General features: G+C 37.6%; 1 protein-coding gene and 1 long non-coding RNA gene across 5 annotated transcripts in view; one reads left to right on the top strand and one right to left on the bottom strand.

Moving 5' to 3' along the window:
* The window catches only part of LOC114136647 (uncharacterized), a 94,140-nt gene that overhangs the window by 20,735 nt on the left and 54,387 nt on the right, over nt 1-19,018 (top strand). The gene's annotated exons all lie outside the window — the stretch shown is intronic.
* drosha (drosha ribonuclease III) overlaps nt 1-19,018 on the bottom strand; it is a 134,511-nt gene that overhangs the window by 102,933 nt on the left and 12,560 nt on the right. For all 4 annotated transcript variants that reach the window (XR_003593851.1, XM_028004741.1, XM_028004742.1 and 1 more), the window contains 10 exons: nt 17,713-17,873; nt 16,818-16,898; nt 15,543-15,629; nt 15,374-15,460; nt 12,339-12,410; nt 12,019-12,100; nt 10,488-10,562; nt 9,129-9,298; nt 6,739-6,863; nt 1,305-1,404 (listed from right to left, as the gene is read on the bottom strand). Coding sequence is in view for 3 of the 4 variants with exons in the window: in XM_028004741.1 (XP_027860542.1) it covers nt 1,305-1,404; nt 6,739-6,863; nt 9,129-9,298; nt 10,488-10,562; nt 12,019-12,100; nt 12,339-12,410; nt 15,374-15,460; nt 15,543-15,629; nt 16,818-16,898; nt 17,713-17,873 (1,040 nt within the window). In the remaining variant the exon portion in view is untranslated. The remainder of the gene's footprint in view (nt 1-1,304; nt 1,405-6,738; nt 6,864-9,128; nt 9,299-10,487; nt 10,563-12,018; nt 12,101-12,338; nt 12,411-15,373; nt 15,461-15,542; nt 15,630-16,817; nt 16,899-17,712; nt 17,874-19,018) is intronic.

Raw genomic sequence — 19,018 nt, 5'->3', positions numbered from 1 at the left:
CTCCTGGTGGAGCCTGACGGACCCGCGGTGTGAGTGTGCATGCGTTTGGCTTCACTAATTGCTCTGCTGCAGGTTGACAGTGGGATTGTCGGGGCCTGTTAGCTGGGAGAGCTTTGCGGCGCTACCTGGGAAACAAACTAATTGAGCTCAGAGTTGCCGCGCGTTATTGGTAGAGAGTGAATCAAACGATCCGGGGGAGGATCCCGGATCTGCAGGAAGGATCCGGTTCTCGGGGCCACACGCGTAGCGGTGCAGCCGAGGGATTCCCTGCGGCTGCATGGTCATTACTTCACCAAATCCAAACCTTTTCCGCCCGCGCTCCCACGGCGGCGGGCTGACCTTCACACCGGCTCAGGAGGGCAGTTACTGCCGCTTTATTCACAGCTCCAAATTCATCTCAATTATGCAGCAAAAAAAAGGCGCTCCGCATTTTTCATGCCTGACTTAAAACAATGGCCGCACAGACGGAGCCGCACAACTTCTGCAGAACAGGAAGTCGGGTTTTTCCAGGCCTCCAGAACAAAAAGTAAACAGGAAAAGAGTCAGACATTTAGTTACCTAATATTTTAAACTCTCCAAGTGAAAAAAATATAGAAATGTTGGGTAAAAATGTAAAAATCCTGTAAGAAAGTGAAAGCTTGTTTAGTGAATGGTTTTATCTTACCAAGCCTTTTTGTCTAGTTTTCCTACCTCTAGTTGAAATAAGACAAAACTAACTTAAAAAGTAAATTTTTAGCAAGAAATTGAAGCTTGTCTTAAGTCAAAAACTCCTCAATTTTGATGAAAAAGTTTTAGTTCCACTGGCAGATTGATGCACTTATAATATATTTCTCTAAAAGTAAAATAATCCGCCAGTGGAACAAGATTTTTTCTTTTATTATGGGTTAAAATGTAACAATTTGCTTCTGTATTTTGCTTTGAACTAAAATATTGTCTAGTTTGTAGTGCAAATATTTTAGTACACTTAAAATAAGACAAAACTAACCTAAAAAGTAACTTTTCTGCAACATAGGAGGTCAACAATTCTTTGATATTGATTTAAAAAAGTACTAGTTCCCCTGGTAAATTAATGCTTTCATCACTTGGTAGCAATATTATCAGTATTATGACTGATCAGTGGAAATGAATGCATTTTGAAACCCATTTAGTATTTAATGACGCAGCTACAAAATGCTTCATAACTCAAAGGACGATGCAGCAGATTTTAAACAAAAGCTGACAAAAAATTTTTTTAAATTATTTTCTTTTATCTTAATGAAAACTGTTCTGGGAAGATAAAATTCGTCCGTTTTCTTTCCACCCACCTCTCTCTGCGTCAGCTTCTGCTTTTCGATCTGCTTGACCTTTGGGCTGTTTGCCAGCAGGTGGCGCAGTTTCACATAACTCTTCCACAGCTTCTGGTACCTGCAATCAGAAAACATTTTTTTATCATCATCTTTCATGTTTATTTTGCCTTATTTCCAACATAACTGAACGCCGCTACCAGCTGCTGAAGAACTGATGTTGAGCTCCGAAGTTCGAGTCGATTGTTTTCGTTTTATCGTTCAAGCGGATAAAAAGAAAGTGTCTCAAACGTTCGTTTCATGCCTCATTTCTCTATAAAATGTCATTGTCTTTGCTGTGATTTGCATGTGAAAGGAGGACGGGCGTTATCGGCAAGGTGACATGAACTCCCCCTTCCCTCCATCCACTCTCTCTTTTCAATCAGAGCCCTGATTGATGCACCGAGGGGCCGACTGCGGCCGTTCTGCTCCCATTCACGAGACTTTCTCCTCGTTTAGCCGGCATTATTCACTTATGATTACTTGGACAGAGAGCACTGCAAAAACACAGAATCCTACAGAGTAATTTTGCCTAGTTTCTGGTGCAAATATCTTAGTCTGCTTGGAATTAGAAAAAACTAACTTAAAAATAACTATTCAGTAAAATATAGGAGCTTGTTTTCAGTCAATTTCTTGACAGAAAACTAGTTTCATTGACATTATTTCACTTTTAACATGATTAAAATATCTAATAAATTAACTTATCTGCCAATGGAACTAGAACTTTTCATCAATATTGAGAAATTATTTACTAAAAACAAGCTGTTATACTTTGCTGACAAGTTACTTTTATCTCATTTCAAATGTACAAGATACTAGACCAAGATTACTTTATAAAATGTTGTGTTTTTGCAGTGCACTGTGAATACTATGTACTTACAACCCAAAAACACAAAATGTTACCAAGTATTTTTGGTCTACTTTCTAGTGCAAATATATTAGTACACTAATTAGACCAAACTAACTCAAAAGTAACTTTTCAGCAAGAAATAGCAACTTGTTTTAAGTCAACAATATTAGTGACAGAAAACTAGTTTGGCTGGCAGATGATTTCACTTCAAACAAAACGATTTCTCATGTTATAAAATTGCTACCAAGCGTTAAAAACTTTTAACCGAGTTATTTACTTAAAACAAATTCAAAAGTTACTTGTAAGTTAGTTTGTCTTATTTCAAATGTAGGATATTTGCACTAAATTAAACCAAAATTACTCAGCAAGATTTTGTGATTTTGCAGTGTAACAAGGCAGTTCAAAGTGCTTTGTATAATAAAAACATAATACAATAACAAATAGTTACATTTTAACTTAACAGAAAAAAAATACTGTTTCAATGGCAGATTTTTTTTCCACTTATCAGGAAATAAATGTCACGTTATAACTGCATCAATCTACCAGAGAAACTTTGTTAATTAATATTAAGGAATTATTGGCTTAAATACAGCTTCTATTTCTTGCTGAAAGGTTATTTCTAAGTGGAAATAAGACTTTATAAAGATTTTCAAGTACATTTCTATCAAAGGACACAAAGATATCAAGCATCTGAACACCTGGTGACAAATGTTTACACACGCAAATAAATTATAAAATGACAAAAACTGTGGCAAAGTTTACGACTGTGTACCATGCTCTACTGAAACTAGACAAAATTCTTGGTAGGTTTTTGTGTTTTTTCAGTGTGGAGTGATGAGGAAGGAGAGCAGCGGATGAATTTCAGAGCTTTATTAGCGGGGACTTCTTTAGAGGCTGAGGCGAGGGACTGAGGCGGCTTTACCGCCCCGATTATCAGCTCGCCGCCGCCGCTCACAACGACGGAGAGAGAAATGAGGGAAAGAGGGAGCCGGTCCAGCCTGGGCGGTCCCCAACCCGCCGCGTTGACCTTTCTGCGGATCCGCCGCGGCTCTCTGGGAAGCTTTCATTAGCGTATGCTGCTTCTCTATCCACCAGTTCTCCAACGCTTCTCAGACACTTTCGTCTGAATCTCCGTCACTGAAAACTTCCACGAAGACACGGCGAGGAACAAACCGCTTCACAGAATCATAGAAACGCCCGTAGATTATTTACACACGGTGAAATAATGGAGTTATTTCTGCTAAGTTTGATGATTATCACTTGAAGATGATTAAAAAAAACTATTTTTAAATATAGAAGTGCAAAAACTAAATCTTAGCAATAACTTTGGTCCAGTTTTAGGTGCAAATATCTTAAACTTCAAATAAAACAAAACAAACTTTCAAGAGACTGTTTCAGCAAGATAAATAAGCTTGTTTTAAGTCAATCAATTAAATGAAAAATGATTTTATTACTACAAGACATTTTCCCCATATTATAAGTGAAATAATCTGTAAATAAACTAATAGTTTTTCCATCACTATAAGCAATTATTGATTCCTATTTCTATCTGAAAAGTTACTTGTAAATTAGTTTGTCTTATTGCAAGTGAACTAAGATTTAGTGAACTAGAATCTAGACAAAAATACTTGGTAAAATCCTGTGTTTTTGCAGTGCATGTCCTTCATAATTATAGGAAAGACTGTTAACTTTACAGTATTTTAGTCACCAACACCCTCTATAGCGTTAGCAATAAAAAACATTTCATAAAAGAGCTAGCTGTTCAGAGTGATGTATGCAAACATTAACAGAAAGTTTAGTGGAAAGAAAAATGTGGTAGGGAAATAAAGATAAGCAACAAGGAGGCAATAAAATAACCATAAAACAAACAGAAAATAAGTCTAAAGGAAAATTGATAATTTTACTGAACTCTGATCCAGAACCGCAGTGCAATCTGGGAGATGTAGGCTCAGCCCGCTAAGCAAGGTGGGTGACATCAACTAACTGTCTGTCTTTGGTTACCTAGCAACAACCTGTGTAACATGCGCAGCAGCCAATATTTCATTAAATTAGAGAAGTGAACAGATTAATGGCACACGGTGAAATAAGTGGTGTAATTTCTGTTAAGTTTGATGATTAAAATTTAAATATAAAAATGCCGTGCTATGACCCATGTAGTCCTAGGGCAGGCTGTTACAGCTGTCCAGCAGACAAGAATATCAATGGAAAGTTTAGTGGACGGAAGAAAAAAGACATGCAATATGGAGGATTAGTAAGCAAAGCCCATTCTATTAACTGTTAGCATAACTACAGTAGTTATTGATGCAAATAGCTGCTAGCTTTAATGGCTGCCAGCTTAAGTAGCTGTTAGCTTGATTAGCATTTAACATGAATAGCTGCTGCTAGCTTCAGTTTATATTAGTGGAATCTATCAAAAACTGGTTCAAGACTGAATTTATTCCACAAATTAAAAAATATAAATGATAAACATTTATTTAAATTTTATTAAAGTAGCTTTTAATGGATGTGAATTGCAGTTTTCTTTACATAATTAGTAAAAATCATCTGAATGTCAGTAAATATCTGTAAATGAACACCTAACTTCAGAATATTAATGTAAAGATGAAACAAGGTAAACAGCTTTTATTTAATAATCCCAAACGGAGGCCTGGAGACGTCATCAGGACATAAAGCGTCCAATCACAGCGCAGAATGCTGATTAGTTTCTCTGCTTCAGTTCAGGAAAGACTCAACTGCTCCTGCAGGCATGAATGTGACGGGAATCACTTTCAGCTCGTGTCAGGTGCTGCTTTTATGAATTTAGAAAAATAAAAAAAATAAAGAAATGGAGGAACGAGTTGAAAACAGACAGCAGGTTGAAGCGAAGCCGCAGATTTCATCTTCTGTTTACCTTTTTCTGTCATTTTTAATTTATTCTCTGCAGTGATTTCACTCCTCTTCCATCATCCTGATTTATTTCTTCTCTACGTACGTCCCCTGACCTCTGACATTATCATAGCTTCTGTGTCCGTTGGGCGGGGAGCGGAGAAGAAGAAGAAGTGTCAATAAAAGTTGCTGCTGATGTGTCTGCGGCTACGTTTGCCGCCGCCACTGACGCTACGCGCGTCATTAGCTGCAATCAGAAATCCGGCAGGCAGCATCAGAAAAATGGATTTCCAGATTATTATTCTCTTGTTTTTCTCTTTATCCTACAGAGAAAGCAAAGGTTTTCCTTCCAATAACCTTTCCTGCATTTTCTAACTTTACAAACCAACATAATTTAGGGTGCAATTGTGAACTGAAAAAAGAAAAATACACAATTTTCACACTATTTTTTTAATAAATCAACATCTAAAAAGTGCGGTGTGCATTTGTTTCTGGATTAATGGACTGTAGAACCAACTTTCTTAGCTTTTTGGGGCATTCTTTTCCCACAAATTCTCAAATGTATTCAAGCATGGGCTTTGACTAGACCATTCCAACACAGTTTGCACATCTGGTTGTATGTTTAAGGTTGATTATCGTCTGCCTCAGCCTCTAACAGGTTTTATTTCCCAATTATCAACCAGTTTGTATTTTTTATGCTCAAGAGAAGAAATTCCCTACAGCATGATGCAGCCACCACCGTTGTTTGTTAAAGTATAAACAGCCATCAGAACGGCTTAACCACCCAAAACTAGATTAATAGTCCAGATTTTCTGTAAAACGTACATCTATCTGATTTAAATCACAGAGTAGAAATCAAATAAACATCTAGATATTTATATGTATGTGAAAACATAAACATTCAAGTCCTTCATCAGAGCTAGAAGGAGAGGCAAAGGAAAGCAAGAAAGACAAAGAAAAAAGAAAGAAAGAAAAAAAACCCAACAAAATAAGCAAAAAAAGAAAAGACCAGAAAGTAAAAAAGACAGAAAGCACCAAAGTAGAAAGCAAGAAGAGATGAGATGAAGAGATGAGGAAGAACCCAATGTTCGATGTAAGAACATGAAGGAAGAGGACAAAAGATGGATAGAAAAAAAAGGAGGGAATGAAGCGACAAAGAAGAAAAGGACACAATGAAGACATGAAGGAAACAAAGCAGAAACAGAGGCAGTAAAATAAGGACATGAATGAAGGGAGTAAAAAATGACACAAAGAAGCAAAAAGAAGATAAAGAAACTGAGTTAATAAAGTCTGGAAATATTGATACTCTTCACAATGATCCAGAAAAAACAGTTGAAGTTTGAATTTCTAAGTTGATGAAATGTGGGTGAATTTAATGCTTGTGTCTGTTAGCTGTCTAGTTTTAATTAAAGTTTGTAAACAGCAGCTCAGGTTTAAATTTAGACTCTGTAAACAGGGTGTGTGTTTGTTGTCAGAACGCTCACATCATCTCATCTTCGTCTTCTGCTAATTATGCAGCAACACAGTACAGTTCTGTCGCCCGGAGTCCCCCGGATGTTACATTACTATTCACCAGACGCACGGCGAATCCGCAGCGCCGCCACGGAAACTCGGGACCCGTGACGACGCATGCGAAAACGTCGCCGTCCCCGACGCGGGGAGGCAGCGGCCCGCGTTTTGTGTTTTCTGCTGTGATCTTACTGGGGGTCTCCGGCGTAGCTGAGCTGAGCGGGCCGGATGCCGAAGTGAACGATGATGGGGAAGGTGATGACGTCTGGGTTGAACTGCTCCCTGTCCAGCTGGTCGATGCGCACCGAGCTCGGTTTCTGAAAAACAGGGAGGGAAGGACGCTGCATTCGTGTTTCCATCAGAAAAATTCAAGAACTTTTTCAAACTTTTCCCGCTTTGGAGATAAAAACAACACAAATTAACTTAAAAATTATACCATTTAGAGCATTAATTAAGCAAAAACTGTACAAACAATATAAACATTTTGAATTAATGATAAAAAATCCTCTTCCTATAAATAGGTTTTAGCTAATTTACTAAAAAGAATGCGGTTTTATTGAATTTTAGGCACCAAAGGGTTTTCTTATTTGTTTATTTGCATATTTTAATGTATTTTTAATATTGTATATTAAAAAGCTTTAAAGGAAAATCTGTAGAATGGGTCACTTTTTATGCGACTAAATCGATTAATCGTTCAAATATTAAACTGAATAATCGATTACTAAAATACTCATTAGTTGTAGCCCCAATATACATAAAGCACACTGTATTTTTATTAGCTGCAGCCATAAAAGGCACTTAGTTGCACCAAGGGCCTTTCAAAGTTACTTACTTACTTCTAACACCTAAGTGGGTAAATGGAAAAAGTGCAATTTTAATATGATTAATCGATTAATCACTCAAATAATTTACCAAATAATCGATTACTAAAATAAAGAGTTGCAGATATAATTTATATTAACCCTGTTTTAGTTTGATATCCACCAACTGCCTTTCAAAGTCACCTACTTGTACAACCCAAGTGGGTAAATAGGATAAATGCAATTTTAATATGATTAACCAATTAATCGTCAAAAATATTTGACTTGAATAATCAAATAATAAAATAATAATTAGTTGCAGGTCAAATTTATATTAAGTTAATTTCAGTTTGATATCTATCAAGTCTCTTTCATAGTTACCCACTTCTCCTACATAAGTGGGTAAATGAAGAAATGCCACTTTTTTATGATTAATCGTCATAAAAATTTATTAATTGACAGAATAATCAATATATTAATCAATTATGAAAATAAGTGTTAGTTCTAGCCCTATTAAGATCTGGTTTCAACTTTAAATAACATTTTTCAGATTTAAGCTTTTAATCAAACGTTAGATTGCACTTTATTACAAAACTGAGCAGCTTGAATATCAAACACTGAACTTCAAGTATTTTCAAGGGTTTTGAGCTCCTGGATGAACCCTGGAGAGACAGAGAGGAGAAAAATCATGTTACAGTATCAACATGTTTAGCCACCAGGCAGCCATCGCTCAATCAGCGGCGAGCCGCAGGATGTGATATAAATAATCTATACCACGAGGCAATCCGTCACAGAATGATAGAGCGAATGACAGGCAACCCGTCCTGCACCAGAACCCGGATCACAAGCCGCCTGTCGGCCGGTTAGGGGGATCAGAGGGAGCGGATGGCACCGACTCGCCTCTAAACTCCCTCATCATCCAAACTTTTCATCCCAGGGTCAGAGGTCACTGCTGCTGACAGCAGAACCAGAGTTCAGATGATTTGATTAATCTGGAATCAAAGCACCGGACTGGGCTGTAAAAGAACCTGGACCAGACCAGGAAAAGAACCCAGACCGGAATGGGAAAAAGACCCAAACCGGACTGGTAAAAGAATCCAGACCGGATTTGGAAAAGAACCTGGATTGGACTGGAAAAAGAATCTGGATCGGATTTGAAAAAGAACCTGGATTGGACTGGAAAAAGAATCTGGACCGGATTTGAAAAACAACCCGGATTGGACTGGGAAAATAACCTGGACCGGATTTAAAAAACAACCCAGATTGGACTGGGAAACAAAAGTTTCTGAAGCTAAATCAGATTTATGGATCCACCTACATCCATCCATGATGTTCACAGCTGGCCGTTTAACAAGAAAATGGAGAAAAACTGAAAATGTCCAGATGAGCAGCATTACTGAGACTTGAAAGGTGTGAATATTTACCCAAATAATATCTTTTATGTTTTATACTTTTATTCAACTGCTAATCTGTATAAATCAGCTTGTTTTGATATTAAAATAGTTTATTTTTTGTCAAAAAGCCAGATTTTGTCACTGAGGATTGATTTACAGCATCAATAAAAGCAATAAAACATCTGAGGGAGTGAAAACTTTCCACATTCTCTGACATCTTCACCCTCACACAGACACAGTTACTGCTTATCCTTTGAAAACAGAGGCTGAGTAAGAATGTTATCCGACTAAAAGCTTTGAGTGTGGAGGAAGACAAGGGAAGTTCTTCATGTCACAACCTGCTTCCTGCAGGGTCAGAGTTCAGGACAGAAGAAGAAGAACTCCTTACCATGCCGGGGTTGGTGACGATCATGCCTTTGCACTCCTCTGCGTATTTCTGCCAGTCCAGCTGCTCCCACTGCAGCATGTCTGCGATCTCCTCCTCTGGAACCAGCGCCTTGCTGCTGCGCAGGAGGTACAGCAGCACCTGGTGCATCGACAGAACCTCCTTCCCGCCGTCTACGATCACCCAGCAACAGAAAACATACGCAGGAATCATATAAATTGTGAATATGTGCTATTTATACCTGAGTGACTTCTTCAAATCTAATGAAATTGGGGCCAAACGTTTCTGCAGCATGAATTTTCATTTGTGCTGCAATCATTTTAAAGATGTTAAATTTGGGTAATGTTGGGAGGGCTGGTTGACCATTTGACCTTTAAACCTTCATTAATATCAATTAGTTTGGTTTAACTAACCAAACCATTGGAAAAAACTGTTCCCCGCCTCACCTGTGGGGACGTTGAACCAAGAACTACTAAAGGAAACAACATGAAAATCCTCTGAAGACTTGAACGTCACAAAAATGGAGTGGCGTCAGATTTTATTGGTTTATCGAATTTCTCTTTTGACTTTAGCTAAAAACCACAAACCATTTCTCCTTTTAGCTCTAGGCTTTTTTTGGTTGCATTTACCCAGAATGCTCCACTTCCTGCTGTTGGAGCGGTATCCAGTCCGCTTGTCCTTCACATACGCATTCGAACAGCATCAGAGTTCACTTCAACCAAACAGAGACTGAGGTTTGTAGGCGGATTATCTGAACAGGGTGTTAACTTCATGAGCTGTTACGTTGGAAGGGCTACCATACCAAAATATGATTTAGAAACATTTTAAAAATGTTTAAAAATGATCACTAGGCTTTGCCACCCTGAGATGGACCAAAAAAGTGGCCACGTTTTTGGACCCACAATGGCACAAGAAGAACATGCAAATTAATCCAAGCTGGGATTCAAACCCAGAACTTTTTGTCTGCGAGGCAGCAGAGCTATTTGGACTATATGTCATTTTAAAGCCAGACGATGGTTTGTTATTCATGAAACACAACGGAAACGAGAGCGGGTGCATTTCTTTCTACCTGGACTGTATAAAAAAAGGTTCCTCCTCACAGATCCCATCAGAAACATTTGATTAGCCATTGCTGTGCTTTTGTAAAAGAGCAGGATAAGTGTCTGTCTGCTGCTTCTTCAAATTGGGAGAGGAACTGTTTTTTGATGGCATGATGGCAGGAGTCGCTGTGACAAATGCCACTGAAGCAGCAATGCAACAGCACCACCTGGTGGCTGAAAGGAGAACTGCAGCACAAACGGCAGCGAAATCTGAGATGCTGCTTTTGTATTTCAGTCATGTAAAGGTTTTAAAGAGTCCTACCCGGTAAGAATCTGACAAAACGAGGCATGAAATGGAAGCGCTGGCATCCAGAAGACTCGGAGTCGCAGTCAGGACCTGAAAAAGAGAGAAAACAGTCTTCAAAAAGTCCAAATAATCTGAGATTCAATGAATAAAATGAAATGACTAAATCTGAAATGTTTCATGAATCTATGCAGCAAATGGTTTCTTGCTAACATTTCAACTTTAAAGCCAAGGGATGAATATTATCTTTGTTTTTCTTGTAACAAAAACAACTTAATTAAGTTTTTCATTAATGCAATAGGTTCATTTTCTCTGCTTTACTTCACTTTAATGAATACATTTTTAAAGTTTTGCTTTTTAAACTAACACACTCAGGTTTGTTTTTACAACAATAGTCAAAATATTGAGTTTGTTGAGGGTACAGTACTGAAAAAAGATCAACAAATTTAAAAACCATAACAGATTAGATGAGTTTCATTCAGGGATGAAGTTTGGAAATCAAACTGGTATTTCATAAAAACACAAATTAACTGGGATAAATACATTTTTGGGTTATATTTCACAAGCTGGTAAAATCAAGGGGAATGAACATAAATGTCACAATAAAGGTATTTATCTGACTTTGAACACACCATGTCTATTGTTAAACATACACTGCAAAAATACAATTTTACCAAGTATTTTTGGACTAGTTTCTAGTGAAAATATCTTAGAAAACTTGAAATAAAATAAACTAACTTACAAGTAACTTTTCAACAACAAACAGGAGCTAGTTAAAATAGCAGATTATTTATTACTAGACATTTTGCCATGTTATAAGTGAAATAATCTGCAGATAAAACTAGTGTTTTTTCATCCATATTAAGAAATTATTGACTTAAACCAAGTACCTTTCTGAAACTAGTTTAATCCAATTAATCATTTCAACTCCAGTACTTTTTCATCAATACTGGCTGAAAACAAACTACTATACCTTGATGAAAAGTTACTTCTAAGTTTGAAGTGTATTAAGATATTTTCACTAGAAACTAGTCCAAAAATACTTGGTAAAATTTTGGGTTTTTGCGGTAAAGTACTATATCTTAGGGAAAGTTTGTGTTTTTTAGTTTATTTTAACTGAACACTGCAAAAACAAAATATCACCAAGTATTTTTGGTCCAGTTTCTAGTTCAAATGTCCTAGTACACTTGAAACAAGAAAAAAAAGCATTTAAATAACTTTTCAGCAAGATAATAGGATAATTGTTTTAAGGTAGTAATTCCTTAATATTTGTAATAACATGGGAAAAATTTCATGTTATAAGTGAAATAATCTGTCAGTGGAACTAATAGTTATTTTTAAACAATATTAAAGAATTATTTATCTTAAAGAGACTCCTATACCTTGCTGAAAAGTTTTGTTCTAATTCAAATGTACTAAGATATTTGCAGTAGAAACTAGACTTTGTGTTTTTGCAGTGTAGTGGCGGTAGTATCATACTGTGGGAATGTTTTCCTTCCAATACGGTTTCTTGTGACGATGTTAAAGCCAGTCGTTTCTTGTTTCATACCCGTCAGGTTCCAGTCGTAAAGCTCCAGAATGTCCCGGAACAAGTAGGAGGCGAACAGCTCCAAACCTCGGACGCAGTAGTTCTGGAAACAAGCAGGAAAACCCAGAGAAATGTCATCAAACATTCACTCTCACAGAACACCTGAAAGCTCATCTGACTGATCGATCCGATCAACTTTTGTAGGTCAAACCCGGAGGTTTCTCCTCCTCCTCCTGGAACGGATTAGCCGCTGGACTCCGCCGTTTGAGATAAAAACAAAAAGAAGAAGGAGAAGAAAAAGGGGAAAGAGGAGCTGTGAGATAAAGTGGTGTCTTACTGACCTCCGGTGTCATCTCCTCTATGAAGTGAATGGTGTAATCTATGTTGAAGCGGATCACTCGGCACAATGGAATCTGTGATGATGAAAGGAGCAGAGGACAAGGAGAAGAAAAGGACACGGTGTCTCATTACCACGGCGATAGGCAGAGGTTACAGCTTTTCAAGGAAAACTCATTAAAAGCTCCTTTTTTTAAAAAAAACTGGAAGCATGTATGGAAAACGGAAACGCAGGCAGATGCATTAAAAAGGCCCGACTCGTGGAAATTAAGCAACTGAAATCTGGCTAAAAGGATAAGCCAGCTCTTCTGTGTTTAATCTCCCCAGTTACACGGTCTTTGTTGTCGGAGCGCAGGGGTTCGTTTTAAGAGATTAACCTGGGAGCAGCGCTCAGTCCTGCCCGTCCCAGCGGCTAACTAGCAGCGAGCTAATATCGCTGCGCTTTTAGGTTTTCTAATCCGCCTCGCTCCGGCTCTTAACGAGGCCCGTTTAAATTATCCGCCTCAGATCGGGCCATGTCCTCCAGGGTCTTTCATGCTATTGATCACATTAGCCAAACATGTGGGATACACTGCAAAAACACAAGATACGGCAATATTTTGGTCTAAATTTCTAGTGCAAATATCTTACTACACTTGAAATAGGACAAAACCAGCTTGCAAGTAACTTTCCAGGAAATTATAGGAGCTTGTTTTAATTCACAAATTTCTTAAAATTGATGAAAAAGTACTAGAGCTGAAATGTTTAATCAGATTAATTGTAATTAATCAAGTACTGAAATAATGAGTTAGCTTAGTAATCGATTAATCGTTAACTGGAGAAAACAGATTCTAAAAAAGGTAATTTCCTGAAAGAACAACACACTCAGTGCAGTGATTAGGACAAAACTGTGCAAAATAAATGTGGATTTTGAGTTTTAGACACTGTAAATATGTTTTAGCCTAAACTAAAACAAAAAAGCTTTTTTTTTTTTTTTTTAAAAAAAAGGAACTGAATCATTTGCATCTTTTAATGTATTTTTAATATTGTATAAAAAAGGCTCAAGTCGGCAAATGAAAAATTTGCCAAATTTGCCTTAATCATTTTTAATGGGTTTAACCAATTAATCAATTACTGAAATAGTTAGTTAATTAATAATTAGTTGCATCCCTGAAAAGTAATAGTTCCGCTGACTATTATCCACTTAAAACAGGGGAAAGATATTTTATAATAAGTGAAATAATCCACCTGTGGAACTGGAACTTTTTCATCAATATTAAGGAATTATCTACTTAAAACAAATTCCTAGATCTTGGTGAAAAGTTACTTTTATCTCGTTTTAGGAACTACCATATTTGCACTAGAAACCAGACAAAAATACTTGCAGTGTAAAAAAATAAAACACTTTGTAGATCTGTGGCCATAAATCAGAGTTAAAGTTTTCTAAAGAGAGACAGAAACCAGGCTGAGCTCAAACGGCTCCGGATCGAGTGGTTCCTCTTTAATGGCCGACAGCCAATGATGGGCCTTCAAACGGCGCGGCGGCGACTCGGTGGCAAGGTCAGCCCGGCTACAAAGGAGCCGACCCGCAGCCAGAAGCTGATTTTTGAAGTTATGTTTGAGGAAACTGGATCTGAAAGCTGAGGAAGGCTTCGCTCAGCGCGTTAACTGAAGGAGGGTCAAAGGAGCGCTGACGGCGGGAAAGGGAGTAGTAAAAATCAGGTGTATTCCTCATGATTAAAATGGTTGTTTGAGCTAAAAGCAAATATCTATTATGTTTGACATATCTGGAGAAACAGATACACCTCTTGGCCTTTCATCCACACAAATGTTTCATGCCATTAAAAATTATTATTTGTTTTACAAAAACTCAAAGTGGAAATTTAAGAAAACTGTTTACTTGTATTTGCATGAGTTCATAGGTAAACATTTGGAGTAAACGTCGGAAATATGAAATTAGAATTTCATTGCAATATTTCTTGGTGCTGTGATAATAAAAAATATGATAAATTAGTTAGAACTTATTTTTTGTTTTAGGCAAATGTATGGCTGTGACTGCATGTCACTGCACTCATAACGCTACAAACAAATACTGTTCTTGAGAAAGATTCCCATTTAAAATAAGCTTTTTAAGGATGCCACACATTAAAAAAAGAATTAGATATGTGGAACAAAACATTTCCAATAATACTGTCAGTTTTATTTTACACCAATAATTGAATGATAATAAATTAATCACTTATAAAGTGGGAAAAATGTCTTATTATAAGTTAAATAATCTGCTAGGAATTCAAACAAGCTCCTATCTAATTGTAGTTTCCTAAATATAGGAGCCATAAGCTTGACGCTCTCCGTCTTTTCCCTTCAGTCCACTTGATGACGAAAAAACGACAACCAAAAAAAAGGACTGGATCCTCTTAATATGGTTTACTTCAGAAATAATAATAAAAACGGTACAAAGGTTACCTTTCCACGAAAAATAAAGAGAAACGACAATTTAAAAGGAAAGAGAGTGAGGTCAAAAAACTGTGTGGCTCCACTCCAACTGCCCAACAGACTCTGGCTAGCTACACCCTAAAATCCTTAATTCCAATTAGATATGCAAATTTGCAAGACATTAGTGTAGTCAAATATAGTAAATTACTATGCAATAGATCCAACTAGTTAACATCTTTATCCAAATACACAAATTATACTAAGAAATATGAACATAACTTATCCTAAAGTCTGAATGAACAAAAACTGAATTTAGGCTTCTACATTAAAAAGTTAGTTTTTTCTTATTTTAGTTGAACGAAGATATTTTCACTAGAAACTAGAAAAAATACTTGGTATGATTTTGTATTTTTGCAGTGCTGAAATGCTGCAAACCCACAAACTTACAATTCGTAATTAAATTAATTCATAAAATCTGGAGGAATTAGAAATTATAGCTTTAAACTATCAACTCCTCCTGGTTAAAACCAGAAAACAAATGCAAAAACAAAAACAAAACATAAAATCAGGTCAGTAAACATGTCTGACCGGCTTGTTAATCGATTAATCGTTCCCTCAGACTTACGTTGGTGAGAGGAGTGTGGGAGAACAGAGAGAATCCTTCGAACAGATACTCGTGGTCATCGTACTCTATCACTGTCGGCCGGTCGGTCTGGAAAAGAAGGGAATCAAAACGGTGGAGTGAGACATCCGAGTTGCTGTAATGGAGGAATGAGACGCTGATGACATCATACCAGGAAGTTGGTGGGGGGAGACACCGTGATCCTGTAGTGGAACAGTTTCCCGGCGTTGTTGTTCATGGGACGGCACTGCTTCACAGGCTGGCAGCAAAACAAGAATTACAATCAGAAAATAAATACATTTCAGATAATTCTGCTATTTCAGTAAACAATTCATTGATGACTAAGCTAGCTGGTGATTATTTCAATAATCAATTAATCGGTAAAGACGTATATTTACAGACAGTTTTTATTTGATCTTAAATGTAAAATATATATTTATTTTGTACAGTTTTGCCTGAATTACTCCTCTGGATATGTATTTTGTTTTCTTTTAGCAAATGTATTTTTTTGCGTCTTTATATTCCAGTTACTATATAAGTTTATAATTACTTGAAGAATCGATTAATCGTTTCACCCATACAGGATTTTTATCTCAATAATGTTTGTTTTTCAGTTGAATTATACAGGATGTGTCTCAATGAAAGTGGATTAAGTTCCTAAATGATTGATGATTTCGCTGCATTAGGAAAACTTGGTAAAGAACTGAATTGAAAATCTCATGTCAAGTAGCAAATCTTAGTTTCAGCTAAAACATTTACAGAGTGAAGGTCTGTTTTTAATGCAAAATGTATATTTCGTACAGTTTTGGTCTAATGTCTGATCTGAATCTGTTGTTTTTCAGCAAACTTGCTTTTTTGAGTTTCTTTACTCCAGTCAACGACTAATTGATAGATAGTTGACAATTATTTGAATAATTGATTAATCATTTCAGTCTGTCAAAAGGTTTACTTGTGTAAAAATCCAACTGGAATACATTTAAAAACTAATGATAACAAAAATTTTGCATTTTCACTGCAGAGAATCAATGTTTTATATCCGTGTGGATTGAAAATCTCATGTCAAGTAGCAAATATGCAACAAATCTTGTCAAGACTGATGTGCAAATTGAGCAAACTCCAAAATACCTCCTGTAGGTTGGAGGTTTATTAATCAATGCATGATTTTTATCAATTAGTGCTGCAAGAAGGTCTGATATCAAGGCTAAAATGTGTTTAATTCTTCCACTGAAGGGGCTAACAGAAGCTAAAGCTTCTCATGAAAACATAATCAGTGAGTCACAAGGACCTGAGTCTATTTTTTAATCTTCTTATCCAGGCGATGGAGTCACATTTATTGTAGTCCGTGAGAGAATGGCCTTTGTGTGGGAATGAGTGAGATGCTGCCCTTGGCCGTGCTGTGGCGCAGCGTCAAGGTCACGATGGGTGATTTATTCACAGCGCGCCCCACCTCCTCTCCGGGGTAGATGCTGTGGCGGATCCCCGTTCGTCTGGCCTTGGCGCTGCACTTGCACAGGGGGCCATCATTCATCTGGACAGAGAGAGAAAGGAAGAAAGTGATCCATGATGGCGTCAGGTAGAACCGGAGGAAACGCTGCAGGCTGCCGACCTTTAGCTCCGAGGTTTTCATAGGTTCAGGAAGAAATCAAGATGGCGTCACAGAAACAAGGCAGGATCGGAGAGTTAAATCTGCTGGGATTTACTCCCACTGGAAGAATACGGTCCCGACCGAGGGAAGGAGCGGAAAAGATCCGGAAGGAATCTGGATCTTTACATCTATACATTTACATATTCTAGATGTAAATTTATAAATTTGTAGATCAATGGCAAATATTTCTGAAGTGATGAAACTTTGAATATGGAGAATTAGTAATAAAAGAGAGGTTAAAGAACAAATGAAGGAAAAAGGAGAGAAAGGAAAAAGGGAACAGAAGAAGAAGGAGAATTGGAAGAAAGGAAGGGAGAGAAAGAAAAAAACATAGAAAGAAGGATAAAAGGAAAAAGGAGAAACAGAAAGCAAGGAAAGGGAAAACAAAGGAAGGAAGGAGAGAAAAAAGGAAAGGAAAAGAGTAAGAGAAAGAAAAGAAGGAAAAAATAAAGACAGAATTATGGAAGTAAGAATGGAAGGAGGAAAGAAATGAGGGAGAAAGAAGAAAGAAAAAAGAGAAAGAAATATAAAGGTAAGAGATGGAAAGAAAATGAAAACATGGAAGAAGAAAGAATAGAAATGAAGAAAGGAACTTCCTTGGTTGTTTTTCCTGCCGGCCCCCTGACCAGCTGCTCCTCCACCAGTACCCTCCCCAGTCTCACTGGTCTGAACTGGGCGCTAACTGGTTTCGTCTCACCTGCCCCGGGTCGTTGTACCACAGCTCCTCATGCAGACGGTCCGGATGCGCCTTCTTCCGCTTGATCTCAGCGATGACGTCGAAAACCTCGGAGTCGGAGCTGCTGGAGCAGCTGCTGCCGTCGCCGTCCGACTCGCAGTCCGACTCGCTGCTGCTGTCGTCTGCAACGAAAAGGTAAAGGTAGAGGCTGCTCTGAAAGGTCACTGAAAGGTCACCGACATCAGAGGCATCACCATGTAAATACTCCTCTGTAAAGGAACCAGAAGCTTTAGTTTCCACTGTGAGGCCGGCCCTCATTTCCACCTGACTCTTCATTAACAGGAAGAAACTGGCATCAAATAAATGATTATAGAGAGAGTTCAAGGAAGGAAGGAAAAAAGAAAGGAAGTAAGGAGGGAAGGAAGAAATGAATAGCAGAAGAATTATAAAATTCAGGAAATAAGGAACAGAGGAAAGAAGGAAGGATGTATGAATTGATAAAGTAAAGAAGGAAGGATGAATGGATAAAGAAGAGAGAAGGGAAGACAGACTCATTAATGCATGAAGGAAAGAAAGAAGAAAGGAGGGGAGGAAGCAATATAAGAAAGGAAGAAAGTAGGGAAAGAAGAGAGGAAGGAAAGAAAACTGAAGGTCAAAAGAAAGCAAAGAAATGAAAGAAGGATAGAAGAAAGGAAGGAATGAAGAAAAAAGGAAGGAAGGAAGGAAGGAAAAAAGGAGGAAGGAAAGAGATAGAGGAAGGAAGCAAAGGAAGGAAGAAAACAGGAAAGAAGGAGACAAAGAAGGGAAAGAGTGAATGAATGAATGAATGAATGAATGAATGAATGAAAAGGAAGGAGGGAAGACTAAAGGAAGGAAGGAAGCAAAGAAAGAGAGAAGGATAGAAGGAAGGAAGGAATGAAGAAAACAGGAAAGAAGGAGACAAAGAAGGGAATGAATGAATGAATGAAGAAAAAGGAAGGAGGGAAGACTAAAGGAAGGAAGGAAGCAAAGAAAAGACAGAAGGATAGAAGGAAGGAAGGAATGAAGAAACTTAAGAAGTGGTTAATGGAACCAGCAGGTCCAGTTTCCTCTCTGAGCCCGGAGGCTGGTCCTCACTTCCTTCATCGCCTCTTCATTAACAGAAAACAAACTGCAGGATTATAACGACTGTTCAGACGTTTCGTAGCTAAACTGCTTCTTCAATTCTTATCAGCTTTTTAACGCCAGTTCTTTATTATGTGACCAGAGCCCAGACCCACTTATTCACAAAATGAAATTGAGCAGGAGGGATTCGTACGAGCTGAAACAGACGGAGTGATGCAGATAG

This window comes from Xiphophorus couchianus, chromosome 21, assembly GCF_001444195.1.
Source record: "Xiphophorus couchianus chromosome 21, X_couchianus-1.0, whole genome shotgun sequence".
Lineage (NCBI taxonomy): Eukaryota > Metazoa > Chordata > Actinopteri > Cyprinodontiformes > Poeciliidae > Xiphophorus > Xiphophorus couchianus.
Note: the sequence above shows the minus strand (reverse complement) of the source record. Positions and strands in the feature narration are given on the sequence as shown.